Genomic DNA, 21,898 nt, shown 5'->3' with positions numbered 1-21,898 from the left:
ATATCCCCCTGAATCCTGACCACAAATTCCCTCCCCTGTTCCTCATTGGTTGGTACTTCAGGGTTTACAGACTACCCGACACCTGCCTCAGTTTACAGATTTCATTCATCTAATCCAAACAATACCATTCACCTTATTGATCTATTTAAAATATGGGTTCCTGGCTCTTTGGCTACCATTCCCCCTATATTAATTTGTAAATACAAGTATCAGTATGCATTCCGGGATTAGGTTGAAGAGACTTTGGTTTACATTAAGGATTCATAGACAAATGGTACCTGGGGTGTATTAGAAGAGGGATGGTCAGTAGGTCAGAGAGGTTCTCCTGCCCCTCTGCTCTGCCCTGGGGAGACCACACCTGGAATATTGTGTCCAGTTCTGGACAGGGAACTGTTGAGAGAGTCCAGCGCAGCCACGAAGATGATGGAGTGGAGCATCTCCCATGTGAGGAAAGGCTGAGGGAGCTGGGGCTCTGGAGCTGAACAAGAGGAGACTGAGGGGTGACCTCATTAATGGTTATAAATATATAAAGGATGAGTGTCAGGAGGATGGAGCCAGGCTCTTCTCGGTGACAGCCAGTGATAGGACAAGGGGTAATGGGTATAAACTGGAACACAGGAGGTTCCACTTAAATATGAGAAGAAACTTCTTCCTGGTGAGGGTGGCAGAGCCTGGCCCAGGCTGCCCAGGGACATTGTGGAGTCTCCTTCTCTGCAGACATTCCAACCCGCCTGGACACCTTCCTGTGTAACCTCATCTGGGTGTTCCTGCTCCAGGGGGGAAATGCACTGGATGGGCTTTCCAGGTCCCTTCCAACCCCTGACATCCTGTGATTCATAGTCTGATGTCTCTCGGTCCTGCTGCCCCGCTGGGGTCAGGCACCAGGTCCTCGGTTTTGTATAAACAAACATTCCTTCATTAGACATTCCTTAGGTGGGTGAGCACTAGATTTAGGTTGCTGGTTGGACTCGATGATCTTGAGGGTCTTTTCCCACTAAAATGATTCGATGACTCCATGACTGCACAACAGGGACAAGTGCTCGTCCCGCAGCATCCCCAGGGTTGCCGGGTGGGTCCCCGCTGCCCTGCCCGGGACCGGCCGGAGCCAACGCGGCTGCTCCGCCTCCGGGGGGGCGGCCCAGCCGCTGGAGGCACCGCCGGCGCCGCAGCCCCCCCGCGGCAGACAGTGCGGGGCTGGTGGCAGCGGCTGCTCCGGGCAGGTGAGGGGTGGGGGGAGCGGAGGGACTCCGGTGCCCGTCGGGGCGCAGGGCGGTCCGGAGGGGAAGGAACGGGGGGCAGCCCCTCGTCTCACCGGGAGCTGAGGAGAAACGGTGACCGGGGTCCCAGGGTGGGCGAGCCGCCAGAAGGGCAGATCCTTTGCTGGGATGGGCGGTCAGGGCTTTTCCGAGGAATTGGGAGCGAGGGGGAAAGGTTTGGGGTGAAATCTGTATTTATAGCGTGTTAACCGCGGCGGGGGGAGCGGATCGGTTTTCACACGTTCCCGGGCCTGAGTCACGGCGGCTCCGCAGTGCGCTAAGCGGGGCGGGGGCTGCGCAGCCCGGGGGTGACCGGTCAGGGGACGCGGGCAGCCGGGACCCCATGCGGGGAAACCCCCCGGAGCGAGGGCTGGAGCCGGGGGGGTTGCGGGTACCTCTTGCAGCTCACTTTAAAGAAGCGTTTTGCAAGTGCCAGGGGGCTGCCGGCTGCGGGATGCGAAGTGGCGCAACCCTGAGCGGCTGCTGAAAATGCCGCGGTCCCCACGGGAACGGGGCTCCTGGTCCCAGTTTCCCTTCTCTTGCCTCTTTTTTATGTTGTGATGAAAAGTAGCAGCCTGGTTTTGTGCGTGTGCCCTCCCTGATGGGACTGCAGAGAAATCGTGTTGCACAACCAAGGCTATGAGCCCCTCTTGCTGTTGCAGCTTCCTGTTATTTCTTATTGTTGAGGTTGGTTCGACGGTTGAGTTAAAGCAGCAATTTAGAAAATCCAGTTTAGGAATTTTTCTGCTGTTTCTTTTAAGCCATACTGTGAATTTCTGCCCACATATATAAGCTATAATTTTACTGTTGTCTCATCTCTTTGTCATTCAGGAGAACAGACAAAATGAATCATTTTCACGAAAATAGATTGGTTGAATTAGCACCGTCAAAGCTGTTATGATTTTTATTAATGTGCTTTATATTTATTCCAGTTGTGATTTGGTTTTGTTAAAAGGCAAAACTGTTTGGCTCTGCTGGCACTGTTGTGTGACTGAGGGCTCCTGGAAGATGGTGAAATAACCAGGGAGGCTCTTGTTGCTGCCCAAAAAGGCTCTGGCTTTAACCACAAGACCAACAGCACCCCTGCAGACTCACGTCACTGTGGGATGAGCCTCTGGTCTTGAAAGGCTTCTCCAAAACAAGTTGTTTACCCCAGAAAATCATCTGCACATTAGGGTTTTGTTTTTCTTAGTTTTCCTGTTCAACAGTAGAATGTACAGGCAAGGAAAAAAAAAAGTGTTTTGGAGTTTGTTTAATTAACTTATAGGTGAGAAAGATTTCAGTGGTTTTTTTACTATGAAACTGTCTTTTCAAGTCCATGGTCAGTCTTCTGGGAGGAAAACTCCTCCATACCAACATAAAGGTGTGCCAGGCCAGGTAGACTCTTAGCTGCACATAGAAATAGCTTCAAGCAGCATTACCAGGATCAAGAGCAGCAATGTGACCGTTCACTGCAGCCTTATCATGGGTGAAACTTGTTATCTGAATGCCTTTCATTCTTTGGGACTTTAAATCCATCTTGGGTTTTGAAGACAAACATGAAATCATGCTCTTCTAGCACTTACGGTGCTTCCATCCCTCTCCCCACCCTGGATCTGCTTGGTACCTGCTCTGAGCAGCCTCCTCTTTGAAATAGCAGAGATTTTTTTAATAGTAGGTATTACTGGTTGTAGTTCAGACTCTGTGTCTAATAATTTTTGCTTTGGAGTTGCCTATGTTAAAAAAAATCCTGACTTTCCTATCCCTTTCACTTGGGGGGTTATTGCATGTGTCTGTCCTTAGTGAGAGGGAGAAATCTGGGGACAAGAGGCAAAATTGCAGATAAATCTCATGGAGAGAAGAAAGGAGCACAATCTGGCTCCAGGGTTACTGGGGAATTGCTGGGAATAAAAGGTATTTGAGACCTAAATAGGGAGACCTGTTGAATAAGAGAAGAAAGGAGCCTCATCCACAGCCCGTCGGGGCTCAGATCTCAGTTCTCAGAATAAAACCCCTGTTTTCAGAATAAAAATCCTCTCTAGGAACGAGCCAAGTTACTTTCATCTCTTCTTTCGGTGGTTTTCCTGACCAATGCCCTCAGTTCCATGCTGAAACAAAGCTCAAAACCTCAGTTCCTCACCATGTACTTTGCTGGTTTCATGTGGCTTCTAAAGAAACGTGTGTTTATGTCTCCAGAATAGGGAAGAAACATGTTCAAGATGAACTGTGTCCTGTTAACCGCCTGCATCGTTCTGGGTGTGTTTTGTAGTTCTGGTGAGTATAAGGGAGGTGTTTTCCTGATGGAGTGTTATGGGAGGGGCTGGGAAATAATGGGAAAAAAGCCAGAGAAGGAAAAATAATGGAAAAGGCCTGGATTATTTAATATCCTTTTAAAGAAGAAAGAATTGGGTGCAGAATATGGTGCTGCTTTATATGGCAACAGACTGTTCTGGCTTGCTGCTGGAAGGTTGGATTCCTGGTGTGGAAACTGGGAACGGGGTGTATGGCACAAGAGAGAAGTTAGGTGAAATAAAAACAGATTAGAAAAGAATAGAATAGGATAGAATAGAATAGAATAGAATTTAGAATAGAATAGAATTCTGCTAAAAGTGTCTCTTCTTGTCTGTCCTTATGGAAAAGGCAATATTTGAGACTACACGAAAGAAACAAACATTTAATAATCTATTATTCTTCAGGGACATAAAAGTGTTTTTAAAAACAAAGTTAAGTATATGCTTCAAAACCTTCCTTTCAAAATTGCCAGTTTTAATTTGGACACTGACAAAAGCTTGTAAATTTTAGCTTGTTTCTTACAACCAGGCCTGTGTTTTGTGACAGTTACATGCAGATTGTACTTTATTATTCAGTAAAGATAAACCCCTGTTCTTTTAGGTTATACCCTAAGGTGTTACCACTGCGAGAACAGCCCTTCCTTGTGCAAGACCAATAGCACCTGCTTAGCAAATGAAGATACTTGCTTGCAGATGAAATTTGGTATGTATTCTCTCCTACGGACCTAAAATAAACACGGTTCTATCAGTTTTCATTACCTGTACACTTCTCATCTGGCCTTAGGATGCATTTCTTGGCCTCGCTCAAAAGAAGGTTGCCAGTATTTTTGAAGGTCATGCTTATATTAACTTGAGATATTTTGGCTTCCAAGCAGCCGATAATGATTTAGATAGATGATTTATACTTGTAGAAGCATATACACAGATATCTGCATATCCAGATTTAAAAAAACAAAACCAAACCAAAAAGCCAACAAACCCCCCCAACTAAGGGAGCTGGAAACAAATAGGAGACAACAACTTCAAAATACAAAACATTTGCCTTGAACTTGTTACACTTTAAAACCATATAAAGCATACGTAACACACAAATGTGCAGATGAAGACTCGATCATCTATGAACTGACAGTATTACAATAAATTATCTTTTCCTGAGGGTGAAGTCACCTGCATCTCAGGAAGATGGTCAAGGATATTCATGGAGTCACTGTTCTAGTTGTTAAATAACACTTAAGTAACTTTTATTAATACTATGAGTGGCAAGAGTTTCACTGGAAAAATAAGAAGTACCAAGTCAACTGGAATAATGTTGGCTCTAGAAAGACTCTTGGGTTGGCTTTGGAACCAAGTTGGGATGGGGCTACTCTGTTCCCCAGGACAGTCCCAGCTGAAGCTCCTGAGCTGGTGTGGGGGCAGAAAAGCTGCCAGAATGCAGCTCTGGACCGTTTGTATCCCAAGGAATCTTCTTTTTTGCCATTTCCCTTGAGCCTAAACCTTCCTGAGCACAAAGCGTAGCTTTTCCAGCCTGCGGCGGTTGTCCATCATCAGCGTTGGGTCCTTGGGGTGTCAAGGGAAGATGGAAGACGATGTTTGGTGGCCAAGGGGGATCAGTTACAACGGGGAGGGCTCTTCTTCCTCTTCACATTCTGTTTTCTGTGTGTTGCTTCTGGAAATGAGGCCAAATCCGATGGGACGAACTGGGTGCTGACACACTGTCCATCTCCATCATGAGCTCCAGGGTAGTTATTGCTCCAGCTCCACCCTGTGTCTCCCAATGGGGACTGAACTGGAAGCACTGGTCAGCTTGAGCTGGAAATCTTACCACATGGCTAAGAGCTCCAAGAAAGTGGTTTGGAGGCAGAACCATGGTTTCCTATTGCTGTTTGCACCACCAAATTCCCACTGAATGCAAATTTAGAAACTTCTAAACACTTGAAATTAAAAAAGCAAGTATGCGGCAGCCTAGGCAGTGAGTTTCTGTGCCAAAAATGGTATTACTTTCAGTATTCCCTTAATCTGTTTAATTTTTCTTGTAGGTAAATTGAGAACTTCCTCCTGCTGGAAGGCATCCCAGTGCAGTATGAATGAAATTGCCGAATTCTTCCAGCTGGATAACTTTGATTTCTTCTGCTGCCAACACGACTTGTGCAACGAGGGTGTGATTACTGAGCTTAACAAAGCCGCCTTCAGTATTGCCTCTGTCATGACCATGTTGTGGGTGCTTGTGTAATAATCCTGATTCGTATGCTGTGCTTTCGAGCTGAAATGATACAAAATCATTAACTCCTTTCTGCATCGTACTTCTCGCATTTTGAGTTCCTAACTGTGGGCTGAAATATCACCTTTTAGTTTTCAGTTTTGTTACCTGTTAAATCACTGTCTCCATTCACGGGGAGGAGATGTGTATTGTTACCAGTTACAAGGAATTCGGGTATTTTAGCCTGCTATATTCATGGGGAAATTAACTTCTTATGAAGTAGCGTTATCTTGTGGAGAACCTGGGCAAACTTCAGTGGGCGATGTGAAAGGGAAGGAATACTATAGGTGTTATGCTGGAAAACTACAGATTTCTTTCCCATCCCATAAACCGTACTTGGTTTTGGTTGGGATTTTTGTGATGTTGTTTTTCGTTTGGTTGGGTTTTTTTGTTGCTTCTTGTCATACCCCAAGGGGTGGATTTGCCCTCAACACAAGAAGTGTTGGATCATAAGTATAAACTCACTGCAGTCTTCATTATGAGCGTGGAAGTATTTTCTTTCAAGCGCTGTAGACTCTTTGTTCCCATTGCTGTAAGAAATCTCTTTTCTTTTTACAAGCCAACGCTAGAACATTGTAAGTACTGTTACTTTGAGAGAAAACATCTACATTTCTAAAACCAAAACAACGCTACATAAGTGAGGAACACTTTTCTCTCTTTTTATATGTCTGTGAGCATGCAGACAACACATATTAGCTTCTTTTGCAAGCTCTTTTATTTTCCCCCTTACACTTTATCCATGTCTAAGCATGGATAGTTTTAGTTTTAACTTAGTTTTAACTAAGCACGTGCTTTACACAGAGTATTTGTTGGTATACTGAAAACTGTTTATAAAACGCTAAGGAGGTGCAATGGCACATCTAGTTTATTTTCCCACGTACTTGGCTTTTGGGTTTTGTTAGGAACGGTGATACGTAAACTTAAACCTTCAAGCTTCCACCTAAGACTATTAAACAAAACCTTGCAGAACTTTATCTTTTGACTTTTACGCAACTCTATAAATACCAATGCAAAATATATTTATATAGCATGAATAAAATCTGCTCGGTTTGTATGCCTAAGAGAGCTGGAGCTGAAATATTCTGTACCTTGCTCTGCCTCAGTGGTGGACACAGACCTTGGATACTTCTCCATGGACCTTCTCAATCAGGTACAATGGCAAATTCTCCTTTTTCTCTTCTGGAGCTCTTGGCGTGTCCCTGCAAGAGTCCCAGTCCATTGCCAATGGCACATTCTCTTTCTGAGCACCCTCACTTGTGCTCTGTGGGGTGTCAGTGGCATCAGTTCACCCAGTTGTAACGAGGGTGTTACTTAGAATCCATAGTGTATTCTGCAATGTATCTTTTGGTTAAGCTTATCATAGCGGCTAAAGCATCCTGGAAGCAATCCAATCGCTCAAAATATGGAAGTTGTGCTGTCTTTGATTAATAAAAATTGTCAAAAAAGAAAATGGGGGGAGTGTGGTTATTTATTGACATGCTATTTACAGCTGGATAAACTTTAGTTGTTTCTGTGTCTTCCCGTCCAGAGACTCTCAATAGGTGCAAGCTGGTGCCTCTCACCTCTCTGGATATGGGTGCTATGTGTAGTCAGTTGGTTTTGACAGGACAAGGGGTGACGGTTTTAAACTAAAAAGGGTGGATTCAATCTAGATATAGGGAAGAAGTGTTTTACACTGAGGGTGGTGGGAGCCTGGCCCAGGTTGGCCAGAGAGGTGGTGGATGAACCATCCCTGGAGACATCCCAGGCCAGGCTGGACGGGGCTCTGAGCAACCTGAGCTGGTGAAGATGTCCCTGCTCATGGCAGGGGGGGCACTGGGGGAGCTTTCAATGTCCCTTCAACCCAAACAGTTCCATGCTTGGAAACAAGGAGAGCTGGTGATCATTCTCTAGGAGAACTCACAATGATGTGGTGCTGAGGGGAAGCAGTAGAATATGTGGTTCCCTCAAGCCCTTCTAATTGAGAATCGTCTCATTGGAGATATGAATATCCCATGGTTTGGAGGGGAAAAAAAGTTCTCTTTTTGTGACTGCTTTAATAACTGAAGCTCACCCTGTGCAGTGCTTACCATGACGGTTCTCAATGTAATCCTGTCTACAGTTTTCCACTATCGCATGTTTTTATTCTACATACTGACTAAATTTCTTTGTGAAAGCATTGCTTGCTGCTTCTCCTCTCTCTTCTCTCCCTTGCTTAGTCCTTAGCTTTAGCTGACTTCTAACATCTGTTTCTGAAGGGAAAACAGTTACATCTGGTACTCCCCAAGCTGTAAATGATCTTACTAGAAACTGTTGGCTGGGAGCGTGTGGCCAAGTTGAATAGAAAGCGTTTTAGTTCGTGAAGCCAGACAACTGGCAAACAACATTTTCCTCCCTCTCTCACAAACTAATTATTCTTTGAGCCTTTTGAGGTACATTCTCAGTCTGCACAGGTACTAGAAATGGAGATTTGACATTGCGCTAGGAAGAAGAAAACAGTCCTTGATTTCCCCACTCTCGTGTCCTCTCATCTTTTTATTTCCCATCTATTTAACAAAAACAGGCACTTAGGAGATTTTTTCCACTGATTCACTGTTTGTTGAGCTCTTGCTCATTGTAGATGAAGGGATATTAAAGCACTGACTCAATACACAGTTAGGGGAAGGTTTGTAGCAGAGAAGGTATCTTGTGTTAGACAAGCTGATAGATTCGCTTTGCTCAAATCGTTTTGGTTACAACATTATACATCTATTATATTGTCTCTTTTGACGGTTGGCACTTTTAATCCTGTTTGATGCTGCATGTAAAATATTCACTGTCTGGTTTATTTTTGTAAGCGCAAAAATAAGCTCTATTTTGTCTGCCTGATAATAGTCTGAACAATAATTTTTAATATGTGTTTTTTGATAGCCTTGAACACTTGCTTGTCTCATCTATCATATTTCTCCTTCCTTTGCCTTCCAGAAGCAGCTTGAGCAATGAGCCCTTCTGGTTTGCGCTCTAGAAGGCCAGTTCTTTGGTAAAGATCAACAGGAGCTCTGGTTAATTCTTGTGGGGAGAATGTATGTAGCAAAGTACGAGATTTTGCAGAGGCAACTGACATGACAGCAAAGAACTTGTGAGAAGTGACTCGTCTTCAAGCGGAAAGCATCTCTTCTGTCCCTTTCCTGGCACAGATGCTGCTGGAAAGCTGCAGTTTGCACACAGAAAAAGTGACTATCTGCACTATTAAAGAAGGCAAAATACAGGGTGTTTCATAAAAGATGGACCCAATTTGAAATCATACTGGGTCCATCTTTCTGAAACACCCTGTACAGAAGATACAGCCGTCAGACACAATATACAGCTTAATTTTGTACTTTTGAGTCTGTTCTACCCCATAGGAATCTGGAGGTCCTTTTTTCTTCTGCTTAGAAAAAGGACTTTCAATCCATTCCCCTCCCTGAAGGCAAGACCAATATACTTGTTGTTATGAAAATTCCCTTCCTTAACTATATAGCGACCAGTCCTTACAGTATGAAAGTGTTTTAACTTTTTTTTGTTATATATGTTAGTTCACATTATACACTGGAATGTAATAAAGTAGCAGAGTTTTACCAGAGACTTTGGCGTAGTTCACTTGTAAGTGTAACAAACCAAAGGACAACCCAGCTCTGGAAAGAAGGACTTTGCTTCTTGGAAGCTTAGAGCTGTGTGTGAAGGATAAAAGTCATCCCTGAAGAACCACGATGATGCCAGTGTTGTGTTGGACCTGAACATTTGAGGAGTATATAAACCATGTATCACCTTTCTCCCCCATATAAATTCTCCATCGGGTTGGGAAAGTACCACAAGCTCACTCAGCCTTCCCGTGATCATTCTGTTTTCTTCCACTGAATAATTACCTCTATCTATTTTTTTTAATTGCCTTGGTGATATATATGTATATGTATTTTTCCTTGGGTAACATTTTTAGCTGGTTTTATTTGCTTGCTGAGATCACATTTTGCACAGTTTGCAGTCATAGAATCATAGAATGTCCTGAGCTGGAAGGGACCCACAAGGGTCATTGAGTCCAACTCCCATTCCCCCATAGGACAACCCCAAAATCATCACTTTTCTACATTCTGATCTGATTTACCTACCGAGAAGCTCGGGGAAGGTAACTACTTCATTTCAGACCCTCCTGGCTCTATGTCCTGAGCAACACAGCCTTTCCAAGATTGCTGTGTCCTCAGGGACTTAATTAACCTTAAAATAAAAGAGCAAGACAACAGCTGCTGGTAGTGCAGCAGATACCCTTTTTCCCCCAAAATGAGACAAGGTCTTATATTAACTTTTGCTCCAGAAGATGCATTAGGGCTTATTTTCAGGGAATGTCTTATTTTTCCGATCTACATCTATTCTTGAACAAAAAGATCAATATTTATTCAAATATAGTCACGCCATCACATTCTGGAACATCATCATAACTCTCCAAACCCTGAAATACATAATGGATTTCTTGTGACTCTATTTCCTTTTCCCACATACAACAATGTACACTTGCCAGCCCTTATTGTTGGGGTCTTTTGAGTGTGATCCTTTTGGGGGTGTCTGCTTTTCTTGGTGAAGGGTCTGTCCTGCTGCGTTTTATTGCAAATTAATTTTACTTATATCTATATATCTATATATCTATATATCTATATATCTATATATATGTTGCTGACTGGACACTATTTAACTTGACTTTTTAAATGAACTGTAACTAGGGCTTATTTTTGGAGTAGGGCTTATATTTCGAGTATCCTCAGAAATCCTGAGAAATCACATTAGGGCTTATTTTCGGGATAGGGCTTATTTTCAGGGTAGGGCTTATTTTCAGGGTAGGGCTTATTTTCAGGGTAGGGCTTATTTTTGGGAAAAAAGGCAATGCAGAGGTTTTTCCACATCACTATTTTAAAATTTGGTGATGCTGCTCAGCCTTCTGATTATTTTGCAAAAAAATCTTTAAATCTGTTTCTTTACGTAAAGTCTTCCGAATACGAGAGACCACATCCAAACGCCACCCCTTACATGGGTAGGACACGATGTTTTTGTAGAGCTTCCACTGAGCTTTAAAACAGCTTTTGCTAGGAGAGGTGTCCCAGACATAATTTCCGTTACGTTCGAGGGGTAGGTGTCGTTACTACCGGAGGGAACCAGTGGACACCTTGCGGGGGGGGAAGGTGTCACCGCGAGAGAGCGGGCGGGACTCGAACCCTTGAAGCGGAGCTGCAGGCGGACCGCGATCCTCCGCTCCGCCAGGGGGGGCCGCCGCCTCACCGCTCCCGTCGGGGCGTGGCGGATGCTGCGGGGGCCGCGCTGAGGAGGCGGCGGCCGCGGTGACCGGGAGCGCTGCGCAGGGCCCGGCCGCCCCCGCCGCCCCCGCGCAGGTGAGTGGGGCCGTGGAGGGGTTCGCCCCGCTGCGCTGCGGTCCCTGCTCTTCCCCGGCAGGTTCCGCTGGGGCTCGGGGGAGCGTACGGTGTTTGTCCGGGCTCGTCGCCGCCTTGCCGGGGGGGGCCGGAGCCCCGGGGGCCGCTGGCAGCGCAGGGCACCGGGGCGGGGGGGGCTCCCGGGTCTGCCCGCCGGGTTTAGAGGGTCTCTGCCTTGTATATTTCTCCAGTGGTGCGCTAAGATAGTGCTCCGCTTGTGCTTTATTTTGAAGAGTACTCAGTGTTATTAGGTGGAGGGAGGGGGTTCTGCCCCTCTGGTGAGACCCCCGTGCGCTGCTGGTCCAGCCCTGCGGTCCCAGCGCAACACACACGGAGCTGCTGGAGAGGAACAGCCAAGGAACAGCTCTGCTCTGGGGACAGGCTGGGAGAGGTGGGGTGTTCAGCTGGAGAAGCCTCGGAAGACCTTATTGCGTCCTTGCTGTACTTAAAAGGGACCGATAAGATGGGGACAGACTTCTTATCAGGACGTGTTACAACAGGACAAGGGGCGATGGATTTAAACTAAGGGAGGGGAGATTCCGGCTGGACACGAGGAAGGATTTGTTGGCCCTGAGGGTGGTGGGAGCCTGGCCCGGGTTGGCCAGAGAGGTGGTGGATGAACCATCCCTGGGGACATCCCAGGCCAGGCTGGACGGGGCTCTGAGCAACCTGAGCTGGTGAAGATGTCCCTGTCATGGCAGGGGGGGCACTGGGAAGGTCCTTTCCCACCCAAACCATTCCATGATTAAGAAGTGGTGTTTATAATAGCCATAACTAATAGCTATATAAATGTACTGTTGCATTAACTTTACAGGGAGCTCATGGTTTGATTAACACAGCTTCAGTGTTTGCGCTTCTTTGCTGTATGTCGTATGTTTGTGCAGTTTTTATCCAAGAGCTTTTAAGTCAGACATGGCGCAGACCATTTGAATACAAGTTTAGCTTGTTCAGCAGAAGCATAAACATCTTGTCAAGCCACCAAGCACAGATAAAAGGAAAAATTTGCAGATAGGCTAAGAAAATAACTATATTAAAGTGCTTTTCTTTCTGTGTGTGTGTTTAAAGCACGCACAAATTGTTCTAGGAAATGTATTTAAAATAATAAAAGGCCTGTCGGCTGTTGTGTGCTCTTGAGTGCCCCATGTGCTGTGATATCTGACTCAGGGGACTAAGTCGGCTGGAAGCCACCCAGTTGAATAATACATGGTGGGTTTTTTTAGCTGGATTTGGCTGCAGCTGGTGCTGGGACAACAGAATGGACAAGTGTGAAGGCAAAGCTGCCAGTGGGGCTTTTTACTATTTTGGGTAACATTGTGTTGTGATAGGAGCCAAAGCCTTGGTTCTGCTTTGAGCATCAGAATGGACTTTGTTTCATAAAATTAACTGGGTATCTGTTGTGTCTTGTGGAATTTGTGAAAGGTTGTTTGTCAGTGGAGAAGAGATTAAAAGAAATTAGTGCAGAGTGGATGGCAAAGAACGGCTGGCAGCATGGTGGAATAGAATAGAATCATAGAATAGAATCTTTTAGGTTGGAAAAGATCTCCAAGGTCATGTGTCCCAGCAGAATATGCAAGATGCGGAGCAGGTGAGGTGCTGGCAGCGATGAAACAACGTGAAACCTTAGAAGTGAGGGCGAATGGTTTGAATTTACAGGGGAAGGACACAGGCTGCCAAAAGAAGGAAAATGGTGATAGAAAACTGACCTGCAATGTGTTGGGATGTACTGCAAGGGGAAGGGATTGAATGGAGTTGCTCCAGGTTGCAGCTTTAACTTTTCTCTGCCCCAGAAGACAAGCGAAAACCATTATTTGTTGATTTCACACGGGGTGAGGAAATCCTGGTCAGTTCTGTTTCCCAGTGACTTGGGAAACTTGTCAATATTTATGTTCCACGATGTAAATAAAAACAGAGCAGAAAGTAACAAAGTATCAAGATAGGAATGCGGGGCTGTGAAGTGAGCAGCAGTGATTGCGGCAGGCAGAGGTGGGAATGAGCGAGAATGCTCATAAATTAAATACAAATGTGCCACCACATTACATCTTATGAGTCATTTTGCCCTCTGTGTACCTGGGTAACCCGTTTATGTGTCTGGAAATGAGCTCTTTGCTGATGTGACGGCTCTGGGGGAGTTATGAAAAGAGACTTCTGTAATTCCCATGTCTCATGTGTTGATTTTCATGTTAGAAAAGATTCCTGGCAGAATCCAGTTTGGCCTTGTAGGTAATATAGGTCACAGATCACAGTCTGCGATTCCTGGTTTTAGCTTTGAAATGATAAATGGCTTTCAAATCAGCCTCCGCTATCATTCTGCATCCTTTTTCCAGATAAGCTGTGTGCTCGTGTTCATTATAAACTGCTTTCCAGATTCAATACTTTTGATAAGCCGTGTGCTAATGTTTATTGTAAACTGTCTTCCAAATTCAGGACTGATCTCTGTGCGTGTTTTGTAAATCTGTAATACAGATTAATTAGAAAGGATGGATTATTTTCCTCTGGATGTTGGTAGTCGAGAGTGAAAATGACTGAAGAGGTCCAGCTTCTCTTTTCACTTCATGCTGCTGTTGGGTGTATTGTCCAGAGCCCAAGCAAGATATATTAATATCAGTCTGCTCTTAAGATTATATCTCTAAGATGCATTTTGGAATTTACCGCATGGGCTATTTTATTGAACTTACCCTTTTTTTTTTTTTTTCCCAGCCATATTTATCACTATTATTCAATGAAAGTTTCACCTTTTTAACTGCCTTCTACCTACTTGTTCTTTAGGATTTTTCATTTGAAAGCCTTTTTATAGCCAATCCTGGTTGCTGTTCTGGGGTTTCAGGTGCTGGTCGGTGACCTCAAGGGTTGCAACAGTTGTAGTTTTTAGATATGCAGCTTGGTGTTCTTTAATGTCTTTAATCCTTATTTACGATTTTATAGAAATATGCATTGATATAATTCACGTTATATTGCAGTGGCAGGCAGTGTTTGAGGTCAGGTTAAATATTAGCAATCTATATGCGGTTTATCTCTTTACATGTGGAAGAAGCAACTAGGTTGGATAATACTTTATGGCATTTACTCATTAAAGGCTTCTTTGAATTATTTTTGATAGTGTTGACATTTTAGCAACTAGAAGCTTTTAGAAAAGGTGTTTTATGCATATTTTATGCATAATTTCATTATTTCTCAACAACTACTAAGGTGGTGGAGATCAGAGGTGCTGTCAGAATTGAACAAATTAGCTTCAAGAATTTTACAGTGAAATAGGTAGAGAGAAGTGCGAGTTAATTACAGTTACCTGAGAGTCACTGATACTTACTCTGCTATTTTATCTATTTTTTCATAGCCATCGTGAAACTATGTGGAAATGGGGTAGTGGAGATGGGTCTCCTTCCAAAACAGTTGTAAGTATTGAATTCCTATTAAATAACATTTTCCTAAGAATTTCTGACTTAGAGAATCTTTAATTAATAATATACTAATTGTATGTGTTTGGTTTTTGTAAATAAGTTGCTTAAATAGTTTTATCGTGACTCGGTTTTAGGACTCGGGAAGTCAGGTTGAGTTCTTGCTTCTTGTCTGCTTGGTATTTAATCTCCCATGGGTAACATAGCTGCTCTACTTCTCTTCACTATACTTATCTTGCTTTAAGAAAACATCTGTAGGAATTCCATAAGCTTTATCTCAAGTGTATTTGTTGCGTATAGTGTGTTCAATAGCAATATTTTGTTGCCACAAGGTGCAATAACACTATCGCTGGATTATGATACAAATCCAGTAAAGGAGGAAATTCAGTTTTAGGTACTTAGTTTGGCTGTATTTCAAACTAATATTCCTAAACCAGTTTCTAAGATTATTACTTCATATATCTATCAAACATGGTAAAAGCTGCTTGGTATAGGTGCATCCAGTATATGTAAGTTCTAGTATTACACTCTATATTAATAAGATTTGCCAAATGTTTAAAACAACCCAAACAAACACCAACTGAGGACTTTGTCTGCACCATTTTGTTTGTTCTAATATACTTAATGTCTGCAGGCTGCAGGCTCCCAAAATGCAGGAAACATGTCGGTGGCAGATTTGACCGACCAGCTGACGAGAACTGAACAGCTGGTGACGCAGCTAAAGGAGCTTGTCAGGGAGAAGGATGCTGAGCTTCGAAATAGAGATCTGCAGTTAAAGGTACCGCGCCTGCATTCTTCTGCTTCAAAAAACCCCTTCAGGCCTGTTTATCATGAGCTGGTTTTGTAGCTACAGGGTTATGGTTGGTTGTAGCAGCTCTGGGAACACACGGAGTGTTGGTCACCGTTACAGTTCCTAGACGTTACCGCTTTTTGCCAGTGTGTTTTCTGTTCCAAAATTGTAACCGGGTTTGGGGATTACAGAGGGAACACGTGTTCCTTGCTTGAGCAGATGCACTTAATGACTGCAAGGGACAGATGACCTCCCAAGAGTGAGGGGTACATGGTGATTTTAGCCTAAATATGGGGGAAAAAAACACCATCCAAATAATTCCTGGCCATGTAGTCAGATCCCAGCTCACCTCAGGCTGAATCCTGTAGATAATTGTTTATTTCTCCTTCCACTAGATAGGTATTTGTTGTATAATGATCTTAGTATGAATGCTGCTATATATTATCCTTTGCTTTTGACCGGTGTTAGGAAGGACAGAGCTAGAAAGAATTCACATGTAACAGCCTCAAGATTTTTTGAGGATTTGCTGTTCTTCATTGTTTTCTAACAGTTGTAGGGTTGGTCTGTTCCTGCAAAAGACACTTTTTCCACTTTTAAAAAGTATCTTCTGTGGGCACTAAGTGTTAAAATGTTGGATTTTCTAGAACTCATTGCAAATTGTCTCTTTCAAGAAAATTAAATATGCTTTTATAGTATTATGAAGGTGTCTTTCTTTTTATATACATATATACATACATACATATATATATATATATATATATATAAAACCTCCTCTTCTTGTTAAAAAAATCAAGCCCTCAATTTGTATTACCATAAAAAAATAGGGAAATATCTAACGTTATGATGCTCTGGATTCTGTACAATAATAATAACAGTGTACAGAAAGTTTAGTTTAGGTTGTTTCATATATACAAATCTGTTGCACGTGACATTATAATGTCCCTTCAGGGTAAAGACTTTTTTGGTAATGGCTTTGGATTTCTCTTTTTTGAATGAAGAATTGAAGGCTGCAGTTGTTCATGTAGCTAATTTAGTCCTTCACGACTTTGATGTTTGTAGGAGGAGAAGGAATCTGCTGATGCCAAACTCTCCAAGCTGAAGCTGCAGAACAAAGCCAAAGTTGCATCATTAACCTCGCAATTAGAAGAACTTAAGAAGCAGTTACCAGCATCAGGAGGTGGAGAGGCAAAAGCAGAGCAAAAAAAGGTGAGTGTCCTTTGATTTTAAAGCAGACATCATTTCTGGAAGGCTGGAGAGAACTTTGTATGCTGGACTCAAACTGGAACTGAAGTTCAGGTTTTGAGCTGAGCTGGATTAGGATCAGGGTGGACTGTACAGGTGCTATCAGTCTGTCTGTGTATTTCTATTTCATTCTGCTTTATTTTTCGATCGAAACTTATAAAATTGTACGTTTCAAATTGTTTTAGTAAAAAAACAACCTTACTGTTCTTCTCAAAGTTTTAACGCACGTGAATCAGGAAGGTGAGTTTTTGAGAAGAAATGAAAACAAAACCTAACTTGTTACTTCAATATCCAACATAAAAATGGAAACATAAGCATGTCCTTGGTAGCAAGATGTAAATTAAGTGGATGAATGTCTTATTTAAATAACCAGTGTTTCACTGTTAAGAAAGATTTTCAGATCTGTTTGTAGCAGCGCAGTTGTATAAGTAGCCTTGTGTTTCTTCAAAATAGATATTTTGACCTCGTACGGCTTCTAAAATAATTTTAGTGCAGTTGCACGTGATTTCTTTTGCAATGACAAATCATTTCCATAACCCAGTGGTTATATCTACTGAAATTCTGATCAGAACCATTATGCTTAGGAACAGTTTAATTTACACTTTTTCCCCCCATAATAGTCCTTTTTTTCCTCTGAGTTATATGTTATATATACAGCCAACACATGCCAGATTATACAGATTACAATTGCCAGAGGAAATGAATGCCCTTATTGTGCGTTCTAATTATCATTAATAATTAATATACGGAGATTTTTACAAGCTTAATACAAATTCTGTGCCTAACTTATCTGGGTTCTACATGGTATATGTAATATAGAAGAGAACCAAGGTACAAACTGTGGGTAAAGTCCAATTTTTCTCACCAATATTACCTGAATAATGAAAGTTGCAGAAGTCATGTGTTACCTATTTACAGAATGTAAAGCTCCCTGTTCTTGCAGGTGTCCAAAGATGGTGACCAGGAGAACGCTGCGGCAAATCGGGCTAAAATATTAGTGCTGAGGAGGAGAATTGAAGAACTAGAATCCCAGATCACACAGAAAAATGAAGAGTTACAAAGAAAGGTGGTATTTTATACGATAAGCGTGTGGCTTTTCACATTGGTGCTGTAGGATTGTGGTGACATATTTTTATTGAAAGATATTAATATATTTAATTACGTGTTATTAAAGCGATATTCTGAGAGTTTTCTATTGGGTAGATGGATAAGTTTATACGGTACAACCTGCCCGAGCGAACGCAGCGGGGATTCTGTCATTGTGTCTTGTGTGAGCACTGAATCCTCAGCTGTGATTTTGTAGTCATTTGAAAATGAATGGAATGGGATACACAAATATGAACTTTGCGGGTTAATGCTGTGTTTCAATCTTGTATTTTGAACAAAAATGCTGTTTTTCTTGTTGCAAAAATAAGGCATAACAGGAAGAAATGTAGGCAAGGGCTGATTTCATGTTATGGTTTGTAGCTGTTCTCTCCAGTGATGTGTTTTGAGACATGACTGTTGGCTCTGGAAAGTGACCGTAACGTCAGAGAGAAATGCTCAATAATTAGAGATTACACTCAGAATTGAACCAGATTATAAATTTGATTATAATCTTTTCAGTACCCTAAAACAGGCAATAATGCAAATAATGCAAAGTGTTATTCTGTGCTGTGGGATTATGGATTACAAGCAATGTTGTCTTTCCATGTTCAGGGCGCTGAGCTGGATGCCCAGCGCAGTCGCGGGGCTGAAATGGATTCCATGCTGGCAGAGAAAGAGAAGAAGTTGGCTGAGAGGGATGCGTATATCATCGATTTACAGATAGCCTGTGGGTCAGCTGGTGCTGCCAATGAAGTACTCTTGCCTAATGAAGAATTGAAGGTATATTAACAGCTCAGATATAAAATCTCCATAGAGGTTTCAAGGTATCGGCGAATTCTGATGTGTTGTGCAGTGGATCCTTCTCTGAAGCACAAATCCTTTGCAGTTATTTATATGAATAAAAACTCTTTACTGATTATTTTCATTTATCTTAGTAGATTTCTATTTATTTACTTTTTGGTCAGTATCATTAATATGTATTTGGATCAACTTCAGAATCTGCTGACAGATTGCATTCAAATTAAAACCAAACCCAAATTTTGAGTTTAATGTTGCTTTAACTGAGGGAAGGGTTGGGATGTGGCGTCGTGATGGTTGCTGGATCTTTTTTCTGAGTCCATCATTCTAATTGTCTTTTGGTTTGCATTCTAAAGAATCAGCTGGCTGTTAAAGAGTCCTCTCTACAGAGCATGCAGATCCTAGTTCAGAACCTTACCAAAAAGGTTGGAGACAGCGAGGAAAAATGTAGCTTGTTCCAGGAACAGATTGAGAGCCTGAAAAATATTCAGAGCAAAGAAAGAGAGCATTTCCAAGGAAAAGAAGCTTCATATATGAAAAATGTAAGTAAACACGCTGTAAAAATATCGGCATTCTTTGGTGGAAGAAGTGGTATCCTGGCTGTAGCGTTTCTATGTCAATAGTTAAGAAACACCTTTTTGATTTTGGATGATTCTTGAGTAAAGATCTATACGGTGATCAGATGAAATGAGAATAATGAAGCACTTGATGGTTTGTGCTGCTGATAATTGAAGCTGGAAGCTTTGTGCAAGAAAGGAGTTGAAGAATGTGACTGGTTTTTGGGCCCGACGGAACCGGCGTGTGACAGAGTGACATGAATCGTGCAGAATTCTAGTTGAAGAACCTCCAGATGTTTCTTTCTCATAGCACTACATCTCAAGGTGCGAAAATGCGCATGTGCAATGGCTGGTAGTGCTTTTGGGTTATTGTGGCCATTCTTGGCACAAGTGGCTGTTTGCCAGGTCACCTTCTCTTGTGCCGTGAGCTGCCCAGCACACCTTTACTGTTGGCAGACTTAAGGTAGAATACACCATCTTGCTGTACCTTTAATTAAAGAATTCAGTGTACTTTTACTCTGCGTTTGTGGGCTGGTTTCGTATTTACTTTTTATGTCCTTTTAGGTATGTGTGCTTCAAGATATTATCCAGGAAAAGGAAAAGGAACTGGAAGCACAGAGACAAAAGCATGAGCAGGAGCTCTTTAAATTAGCTGCTAAATCTGATGCAAGTGCTGACCTGGAACAGGTACGTTGCTTTGGAAACTCAGTAGCTTGCTTTGATTTAGGTACACATGGGAATTTGGCATCATGTAGTTACAAACCTCTGTGGCACAGTTCAGATGTCAGGTTGGGAAAATAAAGGTAAGTCTCTGTCATCTGAAAGTTTCAACTCCTTTATTGATGACTTGATTTTTGGTTTTGTTTTGTTAGCTACTAAAGGCCTTGAAACAGAAGCTCCATGAAAAAGAAGAGGTCATGCTGGGAAGGACACAGGTGATAGATGTCTTGCAAAAAGAACTGGATGCCAAGGACCAGGAGTTGAAAGTAAGAAACAGCAGACTCACACATCTAAACTCATCAGGTCAAATGCAAATTGGAAAAGCTGTTTGGTTGTGTGCAAAAGATAATTTTGCATAACATATTTAGGCAGTTCCCTGGGAGGCTTTGATGCACTAATAATGCAACCATAGTTGTGCAAACAAATAGTAATTTCAGTTAGGAAATTAACTTAAAGGGGAGGTAGAGTCCATAAAATATAAACCTGTCAACTCTCACCCGTAGTTTGTCTTGATTCATTTTGAGAATTTGCCAAAGGGACTTAGGGAAGACTTTTTGCTGTCAAAAAATTTCGGCATCTCGAGGTAGAGTCTGGAGTGAGCCCCAAACCAGGCTTTTTCTCCCCACAAAGCGAGTGTTTTGCTAGTAGCGTGCCTTTCCTTTTGCTGGATTTCTATTGAATGCAAAAGCAATACCTGATCAAGGTTCTTTGTGTTCGCGTGAACTCTGATTACAGCTTGTGAGTGTTGCTGCTTCAGTTCAGCGGCGTAGAAAAAGGACATTGCAATCTCTCCAAAAAGCTTTTGGGACTCTTTGCTGGAGCCGATGCATTGTAGCCTGTCTGGGATGTGCCCAATCCAGCACGTTAGCTATGCTGTTCCCAAAAGACTTTCCACTTGCCAAGAGGGCTGCCAGGATCAGAATCTGATTTTTAGCTTTATACTTTATACTGTAATATGTAATAATTCAAATATAATATGTAATAATATTACATATTACACATTACATATTATTACACATTACATATTATTACACATTACTTACTATTACACATTACTTACTATTACACATTACTTACTATTACACATTACTTACTATTACACATTACTTACTATTACACATTACATATTATATTATGTAATATATAATATGTATATATTATATGATATGATATATATTTTATATTTTAATATAGGTATATTTTTAGCTATATACCCAGGTAGATGTCTTGCTCAGGTAGTTAAGATCCATGGTAGTTTAAGCCTGTTTAATTAGTCCTTTGCATTTGTTATGTCTCCTGCTTTATGCATGTTTTTTGATGTGCTTTTTTAAAAAAGAAGTGGGTTAGATGCATCTTCCTACAGTGATGCTCTGCAAGAACCAGTGGTACCTTGTGCTGGTGTGTGCAGCACAAGAAATGGGGGAAGGTTTGACTATGGCAACATGAGCTAAAGCCACTTTCAACTGTAATGGAATCTCATCTTTAGTATGAAAAAACCAGGAAACTTTGCTTTATTCACATAAGCAGTTTTAACCATAGTTTGGAAATGTTCCCTCTGCTGATCTGTAGCGCTCCTTTACCTGGATGTTTTATCTTCCTGGCTTAACGTATCATGAAAGTAGTTTTTTGAACAGCAGGTCTAATGCGAGTGGACTGCTCTGTTACAGTGATCTGTAATATTTTCTACCTTTTTATGTGTTAAAATAACTAATTCAAGGCACTAAAAGCACTAATGGGGAGCTAGTCAGCTTGTTAAGAACTAGATCAGTTTAACAACTGTAATTTTAATTTCTGTAGGTGACATCACCTGGGTGGCATTGTAGTGAGCACTCTGAAATTTTGGTATCAGTGTTAGAGATCTGTTTGCTTCATTTTTCTTTATATTCCGTAGAACCAAACATTCTTCTTCATTCGATTTTCACCTGTGGGAGTGGTTGGATGTAGTTGGTGCTCAAATAGTGATGCCATTTTGCTCAAGTCTCCACTTCTATCTTGGAAAGTCAGAGCTGAGTAGTTCTTGCAGTACAGCCAAGTTACCAACAGTAGCCCTGGTTTCCCATTATAATATATGTAGGAATATAGATATAATATTCAAGAGTGGTACTAAAAATATTTTGCA

The 21,898-nt window shown here is 42.1% G+C and overlaps 2 protein-coding genes across 9 annotated transcripts in view; both read left to right on the top strand.

Moving 5' to 3' along the window:
- Positions 1–1,137: 1,137 nt before the first annotated feature.
- On the top strand, positions 1,138–7,197 carry CD59 (CD59 molecule (CD59 blood group)). Of its 3 annotated transcripts, none has more exons than XM_080345120.1 (4): positions 1,138–1,220; positions 3,432–3,509; positions 4,128–4,229; positions 5,563–7,197. In XM_080345120.1, exons 2-4 carry the CDS (start codon positions 3,446–3,448, stop codon positions 5,754–5,756), a joined length of 360 nt encoding a protein of 119 aa, XP_080201246.1. In that variant the 5' UTR covers positions 1,138–1,220; positions 3,432–3,445; the 3' UTR covers positions 5,757–7,197. The 3 variants fall into 3 exon arrangements, with proteins under 3 accessions (XP_080201246.1, XP_080201248.1, XP_080201247.1); XM_080345122.1 differs by lacking the exon at positions 1,138–1,220 and adding an exon at positions 1,276–1,331; XM_080345121.1 differs by lacking the exon at positions 1,138–1,220 and adding an exon at positions 1,407–1,431.
- Positions 7,198–11,115: 3,918 nt separating this feature from the next.
- Positions 11,116–21,898, top strand: part of LOC308040979 (uncharacterized protein) — a 41,599-nt gene continuing 30,816 nt past the window's right edge. For all 6 annotated transcript variants that reach the window (XM_080345389.1, XM_080345387.1, XM_080345386.1 and 3 more), the window contains exons 1-9: positions 11,116–11,155; positions 14,526–14,583; positions 15,221–15,364; positions 16,436–16,582; positions 17,562–17,684; positions 18,317–18,484; positions 18,859–19,044; positions 19,624–19,746; positions 19,932–20,045. In XM_080345389.1, coding sequence (XP_080201515.1) covers positions 14,539–14,583; positions 15,221–15,364; positions 16,436–16,582; positions 17,562–17,684; positions 18,317–18,484; positions 18,859–19,044; positions 19,624–19,746; positions 19,932–20,045 — 1,050 coding nt within the window. In that variant the 5' untranslated portion in view covers positions 11,116–11,155; positions 14,526–14,538. The remainder of the gene's footprint in view (positions 11,156–14,525; positions 14,584–15,220; positions 15,365–16,435; positions 16,583–17,561; positions 17,685–18,316; positions 18,485–18,858; positions 19,045–19,623; positions 19,747–19,931; positions 20,046–21,898) is intronic.

The sequence above is a fragment of the Nesoenas mayeri genome (genome assembly GCF_963082525.1).
Source record: "Nesoenas mayeri genome assembly, chromosome: 5".
In the NCBI taxonomy this organism is placed as follows: Eukaryota; Metazoa; Chordata; class Aves; order Columbiformes; family Columbidae; genus Nesoenas; species Nesoenas mayeri.
The sequence above is the reverse complement of the archived record's forward strand: the minus strand, read 5'-3'. Positions and strand labels throughout refer to the sequence as shown.

Excerpts from the sequence above, each read along its gene's own strand:
- CD59 (XM_080345120.1), top strand. The coding sequence starts at position 3,446 with ATGTTCAAGATGAACTGTGTCCTGTTAACCGCCTGCATCGTTCTGGGT. Across the intron at positions 3,510-4,127 it reads GGGTGTGTTTTGTAGTTCTG|GTTATACCCTAAGGTGTTAC; the intron begins GTGAGTATAAGG and ends CTGTTCTTTTAG. Across the intron at positions 4,230-5,562 it reads TTGCTTGCAGATGAAATTTG|GTAAATTGAGAACTTCCTCC; the intron begins GTATGTATTCTC and ends TTTTTCTTGTAG.